Source organism: Aphelocoma coerulescens, chromosome 6 (genome assembly GCF_041296385.1).
Source record: "Aphelocoma coerulescens isolate FSJ_1873_10779 chromosome 6, UR_Acoe_1.0, whole genome shotgun sequence".
In the NCBI taxonomy this organism is placed as follows: domain Eukaryota; kingdom Metazoa; phylum Chordata; class Aves; order Passeriformes; family Corvidae; genus Aphelocoma; species Aphelocoma coerulescens.
Window position 1 is genome coordinate 34,130,896 of NC_091020.1, and position 22,383 is coordinate 34,153,278.

Here is a 22,383-nt window from a genome sequence, read left to right on the forward strand (position 1 = left end):
CAAAATAGTGCCTGCAACCACTTTTGTTGAGAAAAGTGCTTTTTCTTTTTGTTTCTGCTGTTAAATACATTTCTGTCAAAAGTTTGAAATAATTTCATGGGTTAAGGTGGGGATGTACTTTGGCTATGTTGCTTTTATTTATTGTTGTCCAATATGTGATAGTTCAGTCTAAAATCACTGAATAACACATCTCTGCTCAGTAGGAGTTTGGGGAAATTCCTCATTTTCTTTGCTGTTATTGTCAGTTTTCTGTTCCTCCTTTGTGGCTGAAACAGGTGCCAAGTGATTGATGACTTCCTGCAGAATATCCTTGCTTTCACTTGGAGGAAGATTGCTGAAATAATACTGAGGTACCAGCTCTGCAAATCTGGGGAGCAAATTAAACAAAAACATTATTAATTTTTTAACTGAATTTTGAAATATTTGAATCATTATTTCCAGGCATATATAAAAGAAGCTACAAAGTTGATATTTCAACCCAAAACTCTGCAAGAATCCAAGAGTCTCTCCAAGATGCTTTCAGTAGCCTTGCACTGAATATCCTCAGCCTGCACTTGAGGTGCAGTGCAGTTCCCAGTGCTGCAGATTGCACGAAATAGCAATTTCCCTGCTTTAGAACAGAGTGGCTCAATAGCATTATGAAAAAAGCTCTCCTATAAACATGGGAAATAGAAAAGATGGGAGAGTGAAATGCATATTCTTCATGTAAAGAGATTTTTGCAAAAGGAAGGCTCTGGTCTCTCTCTGAATCCATAAACAGTCCATGATTCAGCTGGCTGGGTACAGAAAATATGTTAAGAAAACGATTTGCTGGAAAATCGGTTTTCAGGGAACAAAGACCTTCCCAGCTGGATTAATGTGTGAGTACACTGCTCTGGTAACTCGGAATTTTATTTTCTCTGTATTTTACTTTGTAAGAAACTTTTGCAGCTAATAATGTGCTGTTTTTCAATTGATTACAGTTAAGTGGCAAATAGAATAGCGAAGGCCTGAGATCTTCCCTGAGATCTTCCCTTTTTTATTTTTTTATCCCCCCAAAGTGAGGATTTTGTGACGGATTTAGGAGTGAAGGAGCAGCTTCATCACAGTTCACTTACAGATGGGGGGAGATCTCCGAGATGACTCTGATGGAATTGCCTTCTGAGATGCTGAACTCGTGGAATAAAACCCACTCTGGAATCCTCCTGGTGTTGTAATAGGATGAGAAGGGATGGAGCTGGGCCACTTGTTTGTGTGTTAGCATTAAGTAGTTCCCTGAGCCATCCACATCACGAGCCATCTAAAAAAAAATTGAGAGAGTTGTCTGTTATTTAATTGATCAGTGCCTAGTAGATTAAAATCAGAAATTAAACTTCCCTTCAGCTACTTTTAACTGGAGAGGCTAAACTTCTCCTCAGATTTGTGTGGGAAAACTTGGGACTGGATACCATGAAGTGAGACTTAAAGAAAATGTTGATCTGTGTGTTTGAAAGGAAGCTGCAACAAATAAGTACAAAAGCATCTGATTTTGACTTTGAAGGATCTGTGTGAAAACATACAAACATATTTTCTTTAGCATATATACTTGTAATAGACTTTTACATACAATGTGTCAGCACATGAAATGTGCAGTTGGGAGGGGTCATTTTTGTGTTGGGGTGGAGCACAGGGATGTGAAGGAAAGCCTGGGGACTCAGGTGGGAATAAATCAATCTAGTTTGTATTTACAATCACAGGGTGCCTTCCTGAGATGAACAAGCTGTGTATTACATACACCTAAATATATCCAAGTCATTTCTCTATTTCCAGGCAATTTTCACAAAAACAGCTTCAAAATGGGAATAATTCCTAAAGGAATATTTCAAGTTCAAGAGTTTTTTGAGGCAAAAGAGTTCTTTGAGTGAAAGGCATATTGGCAGTTTTCTTATTGCTGTGTGGAGTGTGTGAACTGTGTGCAGTGAGAGATGAACCCCAGAGAAAAGGCTGGAATGGGCAGAAGTGTTTGATACACTGGGAAAAAAAAATGGCTTTTATCCTTTCTAGTGATCAAGAGATTTCACTAATGAACTTAAGTTTTCTGAAAGCATTCTACGTAATTTAACAGTGCAGGAAGATGAAACCACAGCGTTTTTCCTTACATGCATGAAGTAACCAGATAAAAGAGCTTTCTTAATGCTGAGTAGATTTTCTTCTGATCCAAAGTCTGGTTCTGAGATGGGAAGTTCAATGTGCTTCATAATCTCCACCAGCTCAGCTCTGATCATCTCTGCCATGCTCAGAGCAGAACAGCTCAGGAAATAATCACGGCACCATTTCTCATTGCTGAAGTCTGTGGAGGAAAAAAACCAGTGTTTTGACTTAAGGCAGAATCTTACCAATGGGTGCAATCCACAGAGATGCTGCTCTGTGAAATGCTCTTGCACTGCTGCAGATTGTGTCCAAAATTCTGGTAATGAGCCATACAGACAGCTTAGGCTCAGCTTGCAAAGTAAGTGGGCAATACTCGATATCCTCACTTAGTTTTATAGAACTGCAGCTATTTCTTTCTGAATCAAATCCCTTCTTTGCTCTAAGTAAAGCTTCCCAGAGAATGAGTAGCGATTCTATTTTTCAGACCTTAAGGATTCAGGCCAGGATATGGAGCTGAAATCACATCTGTGGTGCTGGTGCTGATCCTGCATTTGGGTAAAGGACTGGTTCTCCTGGAGCTCCCTTCAGCATTCCACATGACTGAACAGGAAGGAAGCAATCCTGCTTCCCTGTCTCAAGTTTTTACTCAGTATGTGCAAATTTGTCCCTCTGCTGTCTGAGCACTGGGCTCAGGCTAAATGAAGCGGAGCAGGATGTTTGAGCACAGGAAAATGCAGTGAAGAGCTTCTGCTGCTCTGCAGTCTCCTGCCTTTTATTTGGCCTCCTGTAAATGTGGACTTTGCCACTTTCCATTTTTCCCTTAAATTTTCCTTTCAGTTCACAGCTATCAAAACCCCACCGGAGTTGTTGGGCTGTTGGGGGAATCGAGGCCCTCCTCAACAGCTTTTATTCATCCTAAGCTTGGATTTTGTGCTTCTACAGGAAGAACCATCATTCTGGTTTTGCACAGCATCACTTCAAAGGACAATTGGAATAGTGGTTATAGATCCCTATTGGGTAAGGGATGCTCTCTTAGGTAGTCTTTAATTAATTAATTAATTAATATTCATCAGCGATAGCAACTCCCATATGTTTCTCCCTGCACATCAGCAATTCTAGAAAGAATCATCAGATCTTTGGGTTTGTTTTTTTGGTTTTGGTCCCAGTGGGCTTCATTTTGCCTCGGGCACACTTGCCTGGGTCTGTGGGGTTGGCAGTGGCTGCCTTGAAGGCGTTGAAGACGTTGATGAGGGTGAAGTGATCTCCTGCAGGGTGGGAGAAGCGGCGCCAGCAGGTCAGAGCGATCTCCTCTGTGCCAGGAGGGGCGTGCAGGAAGCAGCTGGGAGCTGAGGAGAAAACCAAGCCAGTTTGGGTTTGGTGAAGACACAGAGGTGCATGCACAAAACCCCACGGGTATTTCTGGGTTTTTCCTTCCTCAATTGCCTTTAATCCCCAGTGTTGGATTGGTGCTGAAGAACTGAACCTGCTGCGTTCACTAAGGGTTTATTTAGGTGAGTGTCCTTTCAGTCTTGTGTAGTTAATGTGTGCTGCAAACAGTGAGCAGCTTTCTCCCAGGCTGATACCAAAAATGCTGCGTGATGGCACAAACCAATTTATCCAAAATCCAAACAAAATATTTCTTTTATAGAAAAACACTAAATTTATTGATTTAATGCCTTAATTTGCCCCTCTGTGTTGAAATTTGTGCTTTCCAGTGCATTTTACTTTTGTGTCTTTTGAGATGGCTGACCTTTTCTAAAATTGAGTTGCGCCTATGCTCAATCATTTACATTTGTTATATGTACTTTAAAAAATTATCACAAGTTAAAAATCAACCCAGTTTGGGCATAAAAAGTTGTCCTGCAAGGAGATCAAATAAAGCCTCTTGATATCCTGTGGTTCATGTGTTTGCTGCCTAAGGCTCCAAGGTTATGTTAGTTTTATAAAATATTTGAAGCAGAGAGACAAGATCACAAAGAAACTCTTTCTAGATCAACAGTTCAATGTTGTTTTATAATTAGAACTTCCCCTAATTTGCTGCACCAACCTGTAACTAATGTAGATTAAGATAAGAATGTTTCATTTTGAAGGGATGTTTCTGACAAAAGGGAGGAAGCCAATGGGCAGCTGAAGGCTGGAAATGGAATGTGCTGTGGGAATTCCTTACTTAGGTTTCATTGTATCCTTACAGTCAAGACTTGAACAGCCAAACATTAATTTACTTGAAATAAGCAGGATGAGAATAACAAAATTTTGCTTTTGGGTTGCTTTTGTGGATAGATTTGGAAAGAGTCTGGATTGGGCAGGTGGCACAAGGCCTGCAGTGAGAGCTGACCCGGGAGTACCTGTTACCATGGCTGCAATGGTGAGCATCTCATCCACACACTCAAATTCACACGAAGCCAGCAGTGCCTTGGACAGCTGTGGATCCAGGGGGAATTCTGACATAATAATCCCAAATTCAGAGAGGTTTCCATCGTTATCCAGCGCTGCCAGATAATCCAGGTCTTCCAAAGCCTGCATCAGGCTTTCAGGAGCTAAGGAAAAGGGAAGAGAATTCCAGTTCTTGGGAGTGGCTACACAGAAATGAATGTCTGAATTCTCATTATAATATTTCAGTTGTGTATTTCCTGTGGGGAAATGAGAGGAATCAACTTCTTTTATTTGACAGTGAGTAAGAGCAAAAAGTAATGGATGAATGGAAGGCAGAGAAAATTCTGGAGGAAGAAAATACAAGGTAACAATCATAGAGCTGCAAATCTCTTTGTTGTTGCTTTTTATGTCAGAACAATTTTTGTCAAAAGCCCAGACACAATCCTGAATTCTGTATTTGCCCTTAGACTGTGTCAAAACTGCTTCCATTATTGGCAGTTTTCAGGTGGGTTGTTTTGTGTTCGTTCTTTTTTAAGAGGGGTGGTCACATTTGAGGGGTGCTGAGATACAGGACAGCTCTAGGAAAGATCTTTTTTAACCAGAGAAGCATTTACAGAAGTTGTAACTGTTATTCTTGCAGGTAATTGGAGATCTCTTGGTTGCCTTTTTAATAATTATACTTTTTTTACATAAGTTCTCATGATACCAGAAGAAAAATGGGATTGTAGTAAAAGAAAGTATCTCCCTAGCAATTGGCTGTACTTTCTCACTCCACAAAACTCAATGTTCAGTTTTCTCTTAGTGTGGGTTATAACTTCCTTACAACCTCCATGGGTAGAAGTGAGAACAGTGAGGCAGCAAAAATAATGAGGGAATATAGGAAAATGTCCTGAGAGGACAGGATTAAGCAAATCAACACTTAAAGTTAGAACTTGAGCAGGTCTGTAGGAAATCTGATGGTGATAAAAGTAGGTCAAACAAGCATATGTGGCTCCAGTTCTGGGGTTGGGGAGAGGGAACCTGAACTTGAAGTTGTCAGGTCTACACTCCAAAAAATTGTTGCCAGAGCATGAAAGACACAGGTGGAAATTTGGGAACTCTTGAAGTGTGAAGGTTCTTTTAAGTTCTTTCCTCCCAGCTCTTTTCAAAGGTAGATTTCTATTCCAGGTTGTATTGAATGCTCAATAACTTTTATAGGTGCCAGTTCGTTTATATTCACAACTGCTCTCCAACCACTGCAGCAACTTTCTCCTTACTCCATTCTAAGGAACTGGTTGCTATTTTCTCAGTTCTGTGGATAACAAGTTAAATTCCAGCCCCCTTGAAGCTGGGGGCAGAAATTCCACTGCAGCAGGACTTGGCCTGGTCCCCAGCCCGGAGAAGCTGCGCTGGCCGTTTGTCAGCTTCTGTGGGCTGCTGTCAGTCTGCACTTTAATGTGAAAAAAATCCCTGAATAAAATAACCAGCCCACAACCACAGCTGCCCACACAGGCAGGGGGTGTATTTGCACTTGGATCTTCATTAGTAGATGAGTAGCAATAATTTCTTGCATTCATTAAGGGTGGGAATGTGTCTGGCATCACCAAGATTAAAAGCAAAGCAAGGCTGTAATTAGCTGCTAGTTCGCATTTAGCCACACATTCCCCACACTTTTTGCAAGAAAATCTTGAGATGGGGTTTTAACTTCATTGGCAGGGAACTGTTGATTGCCAGCTCTCTGTAATTAACTACTTATAATCAAGGAAAAAGTAAGATGGGAAGCAAACAAGCACCTGTTGTTTTTAACCTCGTTCTGTTACTCATGTCTGAAGGGAAAAATAGTTCATTAATTCCCCTTACATGAACTTCTCCAGAGCTTCTCCAGCATGTAAATCTGCTAATGTGACTTCAGTTAAGTTTAAAACACCCAGTTTTCAGACAAATTCTCTCAGGAGCCTGTAAATTCCTATTAAAACTGTGGACCTGCTTCATTTCAGTCTCAGAGTTCTCACCTCTGCCTGTACAATTCTATCTAGAGAGAACATTTATTATCAGAGACGTGAGGTTTAATGGCATAAACGATGAGCCCTTGCAAAAGCTAAAGCATCTGAGAAAAAAATACTTAAGAATTTTAAAGAAATGAGAAGTAGCAGCTGATGATGAATATGAAGCAGTGACAGGAAATAAAAATCAGTGATTGAAAATACAGGGAGAGTAAAAGGGTCATTCAGATGTGTAGTAATTACTAGGAAATCATGGAAAGCTAATTTCCAGAAGTCAACAAAGTAGTTTGTGCTAGAGCTCACAAAATATATGGTTATATGGCAGCCAATTTCAGCCCCCTGATAGCATCAGTAATTTGCATTTTTATGCCCTAGAGTTAGTTGTCTTGAGATTTATAAGCACAAATTACTTCCCTGTCTTGCTATGAGTGTTCTGGAAAAAATAGAAAAAAAGACTCCTGGAGTTTTATTGCTCTAGAAAGGACAAGACAGTAAAGGTGGATTAGAGCAGGTGAAGGAAGAGTAAAAAAGTAAAAAATAAAAAATCAGAGTAGGGCTTTGTAGGGCTTCTTGCCAGCACCAGCCACTGCTGCCTTGAGGTGTGAACCATGAGGATTTGTGACTCCACTGCTGCTTTCACAAGAGCAAAGCTAAAAATCCTCTCAAGATGTGTCCTGTGCTTTCAACAAGAAACTGTCACATCCCTGGAATTTTAGAAGGTATTTCCTAATCTGCTGTTTTCTTTCCCTGGTCTGTGTTCTTTGGCTGCTCAAGACTGGGTTGCTCTGGACCCTTTTCAGGAAAGCAGACCAGTTTTATGTAAATACAGATCCTGCTTTTGATCCTTTTTAGGCTTAGTAAAGCAAATATATAACTAAATGTTACTGTTAGCACTGGAATAGTTTATCTGAGACTTTCAAGCTACTTAAAATTATATTCTTGGTTTCATATTTTTGTAACTTTGATGTGAACAGAGTAAGTTCTGTCTCTAAAGGGAGGTACACCTGTAGTCTTTGGTGCCACATCCCACATGGCTGAAAGTGAAGTGCTCAAGGTGTGATCAAATAAATTCTAAAGTATTATTCTTGTTGTGTTAGGAAGCGAGTTATTTAGGGATTTGGTCAACTTTCTGTAATAAGTGGATATTAGAGATAGGAATGAAACTTAAATTTGATTATTTTTAATAGTCCATTTAACTGCTCTCCTGTGCTTCTTTGGGGCATCCACAGCTCCTGTGTTCTGGTCTCCTACTCTGCAAATGCTGAGTATATAAAACACCTTTTTTGATAGATCTTTTCCTTCCATGGGAATAACTTAAAAAGTTAGAGCTGCCATGGATGTCAGGTGAAGGGATATTGTCTTTAAAGAGCTGATTCTCTGCCTGGCACACCACAGGTTTTGCAGGTTCTGTTGGGCTGAACAGCACAGAGAGCTGCCAAAGTAATTACTGCAGGGAGAACAGTCCTGGGGAGCGGTGTTGGCTGTTCCTGATTTCCAGCATTGCTCCTTGGATAGCACACTGAAGAGACAGAGGAGTCTATGCCAAGTTTTCCTCATATTATGCACAGGTTTTTCTTCTGCAAGCACAGAAGAGTCAGGTTTCCTTCTGATTCTCTTTTCCCCCCTGTAACTTCTGAGTCAGGGTTTTTTGTGTGTCTGTTTTGCTCTGAAGCCACCAGTTCTGTAACTATTATTTTGCAATGATAGTTGATCATTAAGAATTACTTTCCCAAACTCGTACTTTGCAGTCTTTCCATTCCCCCTCATGCTGCTTCATCACTCCTCCAGTCTGTGCTTTTCTGCCAGCAGGGACAGCCAGGACAGGGCCTGACCTGCCTTGTCCTGACAAAATAGACTGAATAATGTCTGCACACATCATTTCATTGACGAAAGCCAGAATTTAAAACATCAAAGAATTAACAAGTAAATTTAAGGTAATAAATCTGCCCTGAATGGTCTCTGTTGAGCAGACCTTACATGGTGCATTGAGTTTCTGTCTTTGAAAGTCCCCAGTGAAAATACGCCACCAATTTATTTTTCTGAAACCACTTGAAATGATATAAATTTATACAATTCTTGTTATTCTGGATTTTCTAGAAATATATTCTCCATGGGGCTGTAAAAGCATAGCTCTCAAATGTCATGGCATCCATGACCACTGACACATCCTTTAATCTGAAAATTACTTAGGGAAATTTGGAATGAATGCAGAATCTCTAAGTGCTTTCACCTTGACTCCCCACAGAAATTTTACATGGCTTCATCTTTATAATGATTTGCTTAGTTTAGGTAAGGATTTTCCAGCGATTTACAAAAGTACTCAGTGTTGCTGCAATCTATGGGACTGGAATTCTTTTGTCCCATTATCAACCCCAGCAAAGATCAATCTGATTAACTGATCAAAATGTAAACACATCCCTGTTGTAGTGGCACTGGAATCCCACTAACACACTTTGGAGCTGCAGTGCCAGATTCATTTTCCTCTGGCTCATGAATTCCAGAACGGGGAACAAGCTCTGCTGCATTTGCTCCTCTCGATTATGGCATGAATTAAATGCAGCAGCTGTAAGCCTGACATGTTTGTTGCTTTCATAATGCAGTAATGAGACAGAGTTAATCCAGGCTTTTATTTCTCCTCAAAGAGCAGTGGAAAAAAGAAAAAATCCCTTGTGCACGTTGTTGCTGAGCAGAAATAAAATGTTTTACTGATGTAATTTTTGTTTCTTATCTGCTGTATGTTTTCTATGTGCAGGAAACAGATTGTGAAGTACTTCTTGCTCTGAATTTCAGTGTCCTTCTGATTTGTTTGCTCACCAGTTCATGCCTGTGCCTTACTCTGTCATCTCAGTGAAAACTTGATTTTGTTTAGGAGAAATTCACCTAAAATTGATGCCTTGAGGTGACCACCTAAAAGCAGAGGCTAGACAAAAATAAGAGAATAAAAGGTAGGTATTTATTTGAAGGGCTTTCAAAGGTACACCCTGGGCAGTCAAAAGGCTCCATCTGAGATGGACCCTGGGTCACAGGTTCTTCACACCTTTATAAGTTTGGTTCATTTGCATATCAGGGTTAATTCTCCAATTATAATTTCAGTTAATGATGTAATCACCCCCAGTTTGCCCCCCCTTCTCTAGGCTTTAGTTTACACATTTTGGGGCCTGATGAGCAAACCTAGAGAGGGTTTGTTATGTCTGACCAGCGTGAGAGAACAGCAGTTAATAGGAAACTCAGAGTTACTCAGTAGGCAGTACAGCATTTGAAAAATACAAAAGCTAAAACCTAAGGCCTCCAAGCCCCTCTCTGTTTCAACTGCAAAGACAAGGTGAGAATGTTTGTTGGACAGAGGAAAGCCTGTGGCACATGAGAGGTGCTGCAACGTCTTTACTCCCTTTACTCAAAGGGACCTCAGCTCCAAGGAGGTGAAGAGCCATGGAAAACTCAAATCCATGGCAGGGGCTTGAAACTGGAGGATCTTCTTGGGCTTATGTGCTTGAAAGCCTGACGTGTTTTGAGTTTTGTGAGTTGGTCTAGCACAAGAACTGACTCCCCTGACAAATGCCTCCCCTCAGTATTCCAGTTTCTTTCAGACAAGTTCACAGCAGGCACTTCAAACTCTGTGTTCTGACTGTGGGAGCTTTACACTCACCTCTGGAGGAGCGTGTAGGGAGAAATCTAAAAGTGCTAGGAGGAAAAAAAAGTTCACTGCCTGCTCCAAAGTGGAAAGCAAGCCAGTGTGTGATGTATCCTGGGTAAAAGAAGAGCTGTGCTGGATCATTAAAGTTCCTCTCAAATGTTTAATTGTGTAAGACAGGAAGGAGACAAGGAAATTGTGCAGACTTTCTCCTCTGCTTTCAGAGGACCCCTGCAGTGTTTGTGGGAGTTTTCCCTCGTTCAGGCAGTTTGTCCAGCATTCCTCACACTGTTTTGTAATTCCTAAACCTGTTCAATACCTGGATGGGGCACTCTTGATGTAGTTAGCAAAAACTTTGTCATATTTAATATCCATCTAAGTAAAGCCCATACATTTATCAAACGCATTTTTTACACATCAGAACAATGCTTTTCTTCAGCTGCATTATCCAAAAATACAGCCAAAACTTAGAACTCCTACATCTGTGAAACCCTTAAGTGCCTCTAGCATTTCATGCTCTCTGAATGCTCTCCCCATTGCACCTTTAAATCCAAAAATGCCAAATGCTTTCCCTAATAAAATTTTACTAATTCCTTCTACAGTTCAAGAACAACTTTCTTCATATCCAGGAAAAACACAAATATGTTTAAGTAGATTTTTTTTAAAATAGTAAAATACATTTAAATTTGAGTGGAAGCAAACTGTATTCCATAAGCATTTTCCATGCAATTTTTGTGGATTAAGCACAGGAGGTGACACTCTCAAGGCCAAAAGACTCCAGTTCTCATTGGTTTTGAATTACCATCAGACTGACCATGTTTTTTCTGATTTCTTTTAGGCATGTTTCTACTAAACAAGCAGATGAGGGAAAAGTAGAATAAATTCCTCTTAAAAATTCCAGTTAACTATCTATTGCAACATTTCCAACAGTGGAAATTAACACTTTATTACTGATTAATTACAGTGCACAGCACACAGAAGAGAAGTGATCATTCCAATTTTGTGTATGTGCACGAGGAAAGGCAGGACAATACAAAAGTTTGTCATGTTTGCACTGGAAAATTATCAGAATGAAGCCAGCAATCCCCAAACCAATGAAACCAGGGCTATTTCCCCTCACTTTAATGAGTTTCAAAGCAACAGCAGAACTTGCAGTGGCACTTGGGTTTTGTGATAAGCCAGAACAGAGGAAAATATCCTTCTATAGAAAAAACCCTAAATTACGAAGTCAGGGGGAAAAACCAGGCAACTTCCTTCAGACCCTTACCTCAGAATTCACTGTCTTCCCTGCTTAGTACTGAAAGTGTATTTGGGTTTATTTTATAAGGAATATTGTCCTTAGGGAGCAGCCCATTGTAAATTTGAGGTGGGAGATGCTGGAGGATAAGGAGGAAGCTCATTTCCTCCACACACGTCCCCTAGGTAACAGCAGTGGTTTATTTGGGTTGTAAACTTTTGATTAAAGGAATATATTCTGTTGGATATCTGTACAATGCCTCGTACAATGGGGAACAGATTTTCTTTGTGGGTTGCAGGAAAATAATATGGAACCTAGATGAGAAGATATTTGGAATATTGACTTTTCTTTTTTTAACATTCCAATTCCATTCAGATACTTTATGGTCCTTTTTCTAAGTGCTATTGAGCTGAGAACTGCTGTAGCAGGTAAGTGGTAAAAGCAGGGTGATATTATCACAAGTCCTTAAATAAAAAACGGTCCTGTGAGCAACAGGGCAAAATTAACCCATAAATAACTTCTAAAATAATAATAAACATATGGCAAATTGGTGCATCCCCTCACCTGGGCTGCTGATGAAGTCACAGTGTGCAAAGCCTGCTATGTCCATCCTCTTCAGGAACAGGACCATGCTGGTGAGGTTGGATTCCTGAACTTTGGCTGGAACTTGGGGCTTCATTTCCTTATATGTAAATTCTTCAGGATACAAGCAGAAGATTTTCCCTGAAAGAGAATTCAGGAAAATCACCTTTTTTAAAATGCTTCCTCTGCGTTTTGCCACGTTGGTTGTATTAATAATTTGAGCTAATGGATTTAAATTTTGAGCTAATATTTCTACCTGATGGAGACATGCCCAGAATTTGTTTATGCATCTCTGCTTGACTTTGGCTGATAGGCTGGGTTAGAACAGAGTCTGCTCTGATTCTAGGATTGTACACCTTTAAATGAAAGAGATACCAAGCATCAGATAAGTACACAAGGGCTGCAAAAATATGAATGGTCTGCACTGAATTTCTCTCTAGTCATTTTACAGAAAGGGCAGTAACAGTTTTCATTTCTTTTTATTTCAGCAGCTTGGACAGGAGAGCACTCAGCACCCTGACAAACTGACAGATGTTTTGCAGTCACACTAAGTGTGCTCTAAGATAAATGTCTTTTTTTTCCTGGAGAAATGTACCTTACTAAAGCAGAAAATGGTCTCATCAAAAAACCCATCAAAAAATATTATTTCTTTCTTCCAGTGACAGAATCCCAACAGTTTCTGATAGCATTTTGTTCCCCAACTCCAGATTTTTGTCTTAATACTGAAACCTGACAATTTGGAACGGGGGGCAAAGGCTGTATTAGAGATATATGATGCCATGTTTTATATTTTTCTTAATTATGCTTTATTTTGATTAAGCTGAGGAGCTGATTCACTCACTGCTCTGGCCACAAGCCTGTAGTGTCCAGCAAGACATAAAACTGCCTGGATAAGGCAGCTTTCCACTCCTGTCTTTTGAGTCAACTCTCTCTGCTTTAAGCAGGGTTTTAATAAAAAAAGACAAAATATCCTTCAGTGCAGGGAACAAATTTCTTTTCCTGCAGGTGAATTGCTGATATATCCCAGCTGCAACACTCAGGTGGGATTTTGGTCTGCACAAAACTTTGTCTCTTCCCTCTGTGCTCAGCTGCCTTTGAGCCACAAAGACTGAATGAGAATTTGAACTGGTGAGGGAGGAATAATCACAGGACTAAACAAAATGATTGAATTAAAGGTAAAAATTGCATCACTGATAGAGGTGATTTGATAGATATCAGGACTGTTGGATCTGTTTTGTTCCCATTGCTTTGTATTTTAAATTAGCAAAATTTTTAATTCATTGAATTTTACTTTGGGCTTCAGGTTACCATGGAAATGAAATTCACTTCTGCCATCCAAGAAAACTGCAGCTGTAGGAATAAGTTTAAGAAATAAGCATGGTCTAATTGAAAACTGCTTTTAGGCTCTTTGTCCTTGCATACAAAAGTGTGACTTTTTTTTAGCTTGCCTTGAGACTGAGTTAGTTTATAATTGCCAGTTTAAAACCGTTTAAAATGACAGATTTTTGCAATGAAAATGAAAGGTACTGGTAGTTCATAAGCTTTTCCCTGAACTACTTGCAAGGCCAATCAAGGATTAATGATCCCTACTCCAAAATTTTAGGAACACCTAACTACAATTTTGGTTATTCCACCTTGGTTTATTGAAAGGAACTGTATTATGTTGTTTCTTTTGCCTGTTCCTGGAATATTTACTTTAAGTAGGACAGTTACAAAGCCTGTAGCAGTGCAGCTCTCCAGTCCCTGTTCCTACACAGTTACTCATTCCCTAGAACATCAGTTTTGTAGAAATAAAAGAAATGAGAGGTTTCTTTTTTTGCAGCTGCACTAATCCTTCCCAGAGTGGAAAACAAGAACTGAGGCCAAACTTAGAATGAACTGTGGAAGATCAAGTATTAATTAGATGAATTGCAGCATTTGGAGGTACTTGGATGGGAGCACATGTCCAGGAGGAGCACAAGCAGCTTTAAAAAAATAGAGATTCCCCCTGTGAGCAATTACTAAGTCATTAAATAAGGGATGAGATTAATCTACTAAACCAGGAGATCTGCCAATAGGTGCCCAAGAACTGACTGTATTTTGCTGTGTCTGTAAGATACTGAACAGAGAGTTATGGCTGAAAGGCCAGAACTCAGGTGAGAGGTATTTTGCAAATGAATTGTCATTGGTTTGGTGCCCAACTGAGTGGCAGTTTCAGCTGGGAGCGTTCATCTGGCTTTTGAAACTTCAAAAATTGATTTCTGATTAAAGTTGAGAAGTAATTGTGATTTCTTGCTGGGTTTTCACATGAGATGTCCATGAAAATGATTTAAAGTCTATTAATTTGCTTGTTAAAAATCTCATAGAACCTGTGCTGTGAAAGAAGAGAAAAACATGTGATCCTCCAGAAGCTATTTGCATTAATCTGAGCTGCACAATTCCCTTTCCCCTGCCCTGCAAAGGCCCTCATGCAGAGTTTATTTTTGGCAAAGTGCTTCTGGTTCCCTTCACTGACCTTTCTTCTCTCCACACCAACATCGATGACAAAGGTCACGTTTTTAGTCCAGATCAAAGATTCTCCAAAGCTGGTGGTGAGTAGCACTTTCCTCCTGTATTTTTTGCAACATTTCTGTTTGTCTTGAGTTGGTTTGGGAGTCAGGTCTTGTTTTGTGGGGTATAAAGGGATGGGGATGAGTTCTCCAAGGTCAGGGTTTAAATTGGACTGTTCCTGTCTGATCATCTGATAAGCTTTTGCAATTTCCTGTAACCAAGAGAAATACATTTTTCCTCATGAAATTATTATATTCTTGTCCAATTACAACACCTCAAATGATCAAAATACTTAGAAACCTGCCTACTTTCCCTTAATTATTATATTTAAGAAGATATAAGTATTGTAAAGGTTTGAATTTTTTTCCCCTCATGATTAATAAACTCTATAAAGATTTAATAAAGTCAATAAAATGTCCTTAACTTGTGTTGATGGGACATCACCTTTAAAATAGTTCACAAGTCCAGGGGTTGGATATGAATTGCAAAAGTTTTTGTTGTTGGTTTAGGGTTTTGTTATTGAGGGGGTTTTTAATAAGAAATCATTTATGTTCTGCACGATTTTTTGAAAGGCACACAAAAATAATTCATGGGCTTGCTCAGTCTGAAAGGGAATTTTTTTAAAAGCATTTTTATTAGCAAATGTTTTGCAAAATTGAAAAGCCAGACTGAGTTTCTCTTTGAGAGTGGCACCCCTATTTACAGTAGTTAGAGGTTGAAAGTGCTCTATAAAAATTGTTATAAAGATACAAGAATGACATGTAATAGCAAGGCTGGCAGCAGGGCAGCTCATAAATCCTGATGTTCTTGGTTAATTCATATTTTTGTTTAGTTTAAAAGACAGTTGAGTGCTCGGGAACAGTGAACCATTACCAATATGAAACTTTAAATCACAGTTAAACAAGAATTCATGGGATGTTCTGGCTCATAATGAGTGTTCTGTTCATTGTGAGGGAGAAAAATGAGTGATCTCTTCTCAGCAAAGAAGAAATTCTTATTTTAGTTTTGAGGGGTAATCTGCCTGTCAAAAAAAAAAAAAAAACCTTTTAAGCAGAAGTAAAACTTTCTTCCCAATCCTTTGATATGGAAAGGGTGTGTGTTTTTCTCTGACATTATCTCTTGTAAATAAGGGGACTAACACAGAGAATTCATTACTTCATCATTTGTAAAAGTTGTGTCTATGAGGTTTAAAACTGATTATTAACATTATTAAAAGTGTTTCATATCCATCCCCCTTCTTACAGTGAAAAGCAGCAAACATCACCTGGGTAGTTTATGGTAAATTATCTTTGCCTGTGAAAAGTCATTATTTCCTGGTGAATTTGTTGTTCTAAAGCAGATTTAATGACACACAGTGGAAGATTGGGGATCACAATCAGAATAATAATAATAATAATAATAATAATAATAATAATAATAATAATGGAAATATTAGAAATATTTGATTGTCAGATTGCTTTGACAGCTATAAAGGACCTGCTGGTGCAGTGAATTTAGGGAATCACTGCTGTCTACAGAGATTCAGAGGTGCCACTATTTAGAATGGCCAAGCCCATGGAGATTCCTGGGTTTTCTCTCACACCTCTGGAGTGACATTTCCCTCTTGCTGTTGTGCACACCAATGGATGGGAAGTGGAATCCAAATGGAACAATCTCATTGGGATGTTTAAGGTAAAAACATTCCTGTGCAGTAGGACACTGATGGAGACTGGACCTATGTCCATGTGTCCATTGCCACAAAACAGGGATAACACCAAGTGTGGGATGCCCAGTGCCAGGATAGGTTGCAATGTATTAAATCCCAGTGGCCTGTGCCCCTGTGTGCTGCTTTTCCTGCTTTTTGCATCACAGAAGGATGGTGGCCTTTCTGTAAACCTACAGAAAATGTATATATTATCTACACAATATTTACATGTTATATAGATATTTTATAGTGTTATGGATGCCATGACTTCTTTGAAGGAAAACCCTGAAATGATAAAACCTGGTGGCACATCTGCTGCCTTAGCTGCTGGCAATAAGATATTTATCAGTCAGGTAAAAGCACACATTTCCTGATTAAAAGCCCAAAGAGAACAGGTTAATAACTTACTTGCTCACATGCCAGGAAGATGACAATGTCCCCCTTCTCTTTGGTGTGGTGTATCTCAAAGAGCAGCCTCAGAGCAGACAGGAAGGGGTCCCTGTGGATGCTGCAGGAGTACACGACCTCAGCGTGGTGCCTGCTCTGCACTCGGATCACCGGGGTGCTGCCACAGGAATCCTGCAGGGTGCTGCCACAGAAATCCTGCAGGGTGCTGGACATGTGGGGGGCAGTGAGGATCACCAGCCTCAGCTCTGCTCTCGCTCTCAAGACATCTTTCAGAAGGCCAAGCAGTGCATCTGTTGCCACAGTCCTTTCGTGCACATCATCCAAGACAATGACACCATAATGGTTCAGCAGGGGCGTGGACATCATTTCCCTCTGGAGCATCTCATCTGTGCAGAACCTGCAACACAGACACACAAAACCCTACCAAGCTCTTGGAAATTATTGTGAGAAATTAATTCAGTTTCTTGGGGGCAGCTTGGTTCTTTGTGTTCCAATAAGAAAGATTTGATAAGAACAGAGAGTACTTTGCAGACATATCACAGTCTCAGTCCCATGTTTAAATCCTTCCATAAGTAGCTGCAAACCCGATGTGATTCAATGCCACTCAGTGGCACGGTGGTGGAAAGGATGCTCCAGGCAAAAGCAGAAATACTTCTGCCCTAAAATCATAACCTATTCATCTTCCAAACTATCTAAGCATATCACATGCCATAAACAATTCCTGAGCTAGGAACTAATCCTTTTAGAGGAGGAAAAGAAGGTGCACTTGAGGCAGAGCCTGAACCAAGATGAGCAATTACTTTATACCAAAAGGCCCTTCTCACTTCTATCCCTGCTGCTGGAAGTTTTTTTTAAAGGATATTATTTTTGTTGTGTTGCTCAGCAGGACTTGGAATTCTTGAAGCAGGTTTTGATGTCTGAGAGGAAGGGATTCATCTCCCTCACAACAGGAGCAGCTGCAGGAAGTTCTGCTGCAGGATGACATTTAAGGGGTTCTCCACGGAAAGAGAAAGGACAGGCGAGAGGAAGAGTGGTGGAAATTGATTTTCAGAAGTGGTGAGTATCCTCTTCTGCACTGGAAACCAGTAGCTGAGAAAAAAGCTTGTGATCTGGATATCATAGTTTGTGCCTGCCATATTAAGAACCCAGAGAAAATAACTCTCATAACTTTCTGGGAGGCTCAAGAGCTGAATCCCTGTGTTGCTGCTGTTGCTGGCCTGTACTTACTACATTAAGTGCATTTCTTATCTCCCAAAAATCCCCCTGGATTTTATTTTCCTCTTGTTTCTGGGTGTACCCTCTTCTAGCCATGTTTTTTGATTGCTTTCGAATTTTAACCTTACTTTGGGAAAAATTATCCTATGTTCTCTTATGGTAATGAACACTCCTGTATTGGAAAATAGAAAAAGAGTAGAGGAAAAGAAATAGAGGTTACTGAGGTGCTTAATGAAGTTTTGCATGGACAGTAACCTTGCCCACTTAAATCTCTGATTTAGCAGAGAATGCCTCCTTTAAGCCTTTTAGTTCTTATTGAGTCATCCCAAAATCTGAAGAGGAGACTGAGGGAAGAGCTTATTGCAGTCTAAAACTTCCATGTGAGGGGAAAAAGTGGGAGCGGGTACTGATCTCTGCTCTGTGGTGGTCAGGATTGAGGGAATGGCCTGAAGTTGTGCCAGGGAGGGTTAGGATGGATGTCAGGGAAAGGCTCTTCCCCCAGAGGGTGCTGGGCACTGCCCAGGCTCCCCAGGGAATGGGCACGGCCCCGAGGCTGCCAGAGCTCCAGGAGCATTGGGACAGCGCTGCCAGGGATGCCCAGGGTGGGGTTGTTGGGGTGTCCGTGCAGGACCAGGAACTGGACTGAAGATCCTGGTGGCTCCCTTCCACCTCAGTACATCCAGTGGTTTTAAAATACTCTACACCTTTACAAAGCAGCTTTGACCTGCAGCGCTGTCCGCCGCCACCTCCTCCAGCTACACCTTGGCCCGAAGGCCTCCAAACCCCAAACGCACCAACCTCAGGATGGTTTCAGCTGTGCAGCAGCTCTCGAAAGGCACGGAATACCCGACCTCGTGGCCGAGGTTGACGTCCATCTGGTCGGCCACGCGCAGGGCCAGCCCCAGGGCGGCCTGGCGGAGCACCTGCGTGCACACCACGGCCCTGCGGGGCCGCACGGCCAGGCAGTGCTCTGCACACCACTGAGGGACCTGCAGGGACAACAGGACACCAGGGCTCAGTGCTGGGCGTGCTCAGCTGGGACTGGAATTCCGAGCAATGGGAATTCTTCTGCAGGGACAACAGGACACCAGGGCTTAGTGCTGGACGTGCTCAGCTGGGACTGGAATTCCGAACAATCGGAATTCTTCTGCAGGGACAGCAGGACACCAGGGCTTAGTGCTGGGCGTGCTCAGCTGGGACTGGAATTCCGAACAATGGGAATTCTTCTGCAGGGACAACAGGACACCAGGGCTTAGTGCTGGGCGTGCTTAGCTGGGACTGGAATTCCGAACAATGGGAATTCTTCTGCAGGGACAGCAGGACACCAGGGCTTAGTGCTGGACGTGCTCAGCTGGGACTGGAATTCCGAACAATGGGAATTCTTCTGCAGGGACAGCAGGACACCAGGGCTCAGTGCTGGATGTGCTCAGCTGGGACTGGAATTCCGAACCACCGGAATTCTTCTGCAGGGACAACAGGACACCAGGGCTTAGTGCTGGACGTGCTTAGCTGGGACTGGAATTCCGAACAATGGGAATTCTTCTGCAGGGACAACAGGACACCGGGGCTTAGTGCTGGATGTGCTTAGCTGGGTCTGGAATTCCGAACAACTGGAATTCTTTCAATCAAGCTGGGCGCTCGCTGCTCGCCAGCGGCTGCGCCACACACGGGAATTATCAATGTCAGTGCCTGGGATCTCTTAAATTCTCAACAGGGACTGGAAGGTTTATCTGGGAATTGTTCAGCTGGACTCAGGCGAGTTGGAATTCACTGTGGAAGGGGCAGAAGTGGCCTCTGGGGAGCAGGTGACAGCAGAGTCACTATGAGAATGTGCTGATGGATCCAGCGAGCTCGGTGCTGTTGAGTTCAGAGCTGGCTCAGCAGCAAACCTGCCCCTGCTGCTCCATACCCATGGAAAACATGTCCCAGGAAAAACAGGATTTCAAGCTGACAAATGTCACAGCCAATATCTGTAATTTCAGATGAATTACTCTGCAAACAGAGATAACTGAAACTGAACTGCTCCAGGAACTTACACAGCAGCTCTCTGATTTATATATTTACATAACATCAACACTGGAAAATATTCATGTGTTGTTGTTATGAGAAATTAAAATTGCATTATAAATATTATTTAATGGACATATTAGGTTTCAAATCCTTCATTTAAACTAGATGCATCAACCACATATAATTTATTTCTGGATAGTTATATGCTTTTCTAGAAATGTTTAAAAACCAAGCAGTAATGTGCTACATATTATTAAAGGTTCACTACAAATTTCCTTGTTAAAGGGCAATTTAAAATCTAACGTTTCTTAGCAAGTTGTTTACTATTACACAAGTTTTTTGTGTGTAAATTACAGTCAATAACAAGGGGTAAATGCTTGGCACTCCAAAAGTTATTCCAGGCACCAGGTGGGTGTGTATCATTTTTATGGGAATGTAGGAATTTTCAGGGAGAAGTGTGATGTCTCTGGTTCAATATGTGATCTCTAGAAATGTCCAGCATTGAAGTCTCTAGGATATATGAAATGCCCTGCAACAGTAAATATCCTACAGCTTTACCTGCAAGAAAGTTTTCTCCTGATCCCAGTCATAAACAATAATATTTTGGCTGATAACACTTGAAAATTCTTGTCTGCTCACTGTGACAACAGACCTGGGTTGTTATGTATTGTTAGAGCAGAATTTCATAGTCCTGACTGATATTTGTGTGCTTAGACTCAACTGAGATCTTGGCTTCAGTGATGTCTTTTAACATGAGTTTTGTAAAGTAATTTTGTGCTGTTGCAGAGAACATTTGCTCCTGGCTGAAGGGAGGGAAAGACCATTAATTCTCCCTGAGAAGCAGCCCTGCTGATTTCAGACCTTCACTCCCTGAGAACTTTTTTCACCTTCTGACAAACCCCTTGTATTTCTTTCCTGATACAGCACCAATCAGAACCAAAATTCAACGTGGAAATTTTTTTGAGTACTAGAAGAAAGTTATTCAAATGTTTAATGTATTTTAAATCTGTATTTGACCGCATTAATCTTTATTCACTTTCTGTATTTCACTTTCCCTCTCTGGCCTTAATACTTGGATCACAATAGTTATAGTAACTCTGCAATTCATACCTCATTAAATGTTCTAAAAATACATTAAAAACCCCCCAACCAAGTCTCTTGTACTGACCTGGGAGCTCTTGCCAGTCTTAGCATCTCCTGACACAATCACAATTTGATTATGAAGCAAACTTTCCATGAAAGTACATTTCTCCTTCCATATTGGAAGCTCTTCTCTCTCTTTCATCAGTCTATAATAACGGGAGGAGTAAGGCAAGCCATCAAAAGGATTAAGCTCTAAATCTTCTCCACAGACAAGTATTTCCTCTTCATCCCCATCGCTGCCGTCGAGTAGTTCTGAAAAGCAGTGGTTCTCTGGAGAAAAGGTTAAAAACTCCATTTTTCTTACGTATATTATTCCCAGCAAAAGCACATTAGTGATGAAAGGAGTCCTTTGTGTGCTGATTGATCATTCTGGCCCTCTAAACCTGAGCAAATCCATTTTTCCTCACTCCAGGATTAGTATTTCACAACTCTTGGGTTTAAAAGTTCAGGCTCGGGGTCCAGCTGCCTTTGTGGTCTGCTTGTCCTACTCCGGGTGGTTTAACAAGCCCAATGAGCCTCGAGAAAATAGATTTTTTAAAAATCACCCAAAATCTTCCAAATGGCAGTGATGAAACCAAAAAGATGTTAAAGAGAAGCTGAGCAGCTGTTGCACTTCAGCGTTAAGCCCAGCCCACGAGTCCCAGGGTTTGCTCTTGTCCAGGCTGGGGAATAATTGGGAAGAGCTGCTGAGCCTGACCTTTGTGGCTGCTGTGGGAGGCTCTGGAGTGCTGATTGTGATTGCAGGGCTGGCATGTGGGAGCTAATCCCGGCACAAAGCCTGCACCCCTGGGTGCTGCAGCAACGGGCAGGGCTCTGCCTTTGTGCTCTTTGCAGGGTTTAACAAGTCCGAGTGGCACAGGCTCTTTTTATGCACCCTGTGGATGAGCCCAGAGGTCTTGGGAGGCTCAAACAGCTTTTGCCACAGTTAAAATACACTTAATACACTAAAAAAACCCCAGAGTGATGTCAGTTCTAATCCTTCAAGGGCACCAGAAGTGGCCTTGAAAGATGGTGGAAGAAAAAAATTACTGATGTGGAGCAACTCCAACTCAGGGGACTCAAAAGCAACAAAATAGTTTCCTAATCTTAGCTGAGCTCTACTGTAAGACAAATATTAAATAACACCTTTTGTTTTAGCTCCAGAAGGAAGTTTCCTGTTGAATCAGGATGCTGATAATGTCCAGTGCTCATGCTCAGTTAGGTCATTCAGCTGGATTTGGATTCCACTTTTCCTCTGACCTTCATGGATCCCTCTGGTCCACCCTCTGATTTGTCTGATTTTGTGTTATTTCCCTCCTTGTTTGTTGTTGCAAACTCCCTACCCCTGAGATTTCTGCCTCTCTCAAATGGGCACCAAATTACTCAACAAGGCATAAATGTCATGAGGGGATTGGAAGTTCACTCCCACAAAAGGATTTTTTGGTAAAATTCATCTTAAAATGACATGAAGGATTTCTTTCTGGTAAAATTAATCTTAAAA

At 41.1% G+C, this 22,383-nt stretch overlaps 1 protein-coding gene across 1 annotated transcript; it reads right to left on the minus strand.

The window, feature by feature from the left end:
* Positions 1 to 35: 35 nt before the first annotated feature.
* Positions 36 to 21,560, minus strand: DHX32 (DEAH-box helicase 32 (putative)). Its single transcript, XM_069020250.1, has 11 exons — positions 20,929 to 21,560; positions 18,549 to 18,739; positions 16,536 to 16,932; positions 14,409 to 14,654; positions 12,171 to 12,270; positions 11,897 to 12,055; positions 4,455 to 4,646; positions 3,306 to 3,455; positions 2,118 to 2,308; positions 1,098 to 1,279; positions 36 to 367 (listed from the first exon to the last, which is right to left on the minus strand). The coding sequence occupies exons 1-11, from the start codon at positions 21,196 to 21,198 to the stop codon at positions 175 to 177; spliced, it is 2,271 nt and encodes a 756-aa protein (XP_068876351.1). The 5' UTR covers positions 21,199 to 21,560; the 3' UTR covers positions 36 to 174.
* Between the last annotated feature and the right edge of the window lie 823 nt (positions 21,561 to 22,383).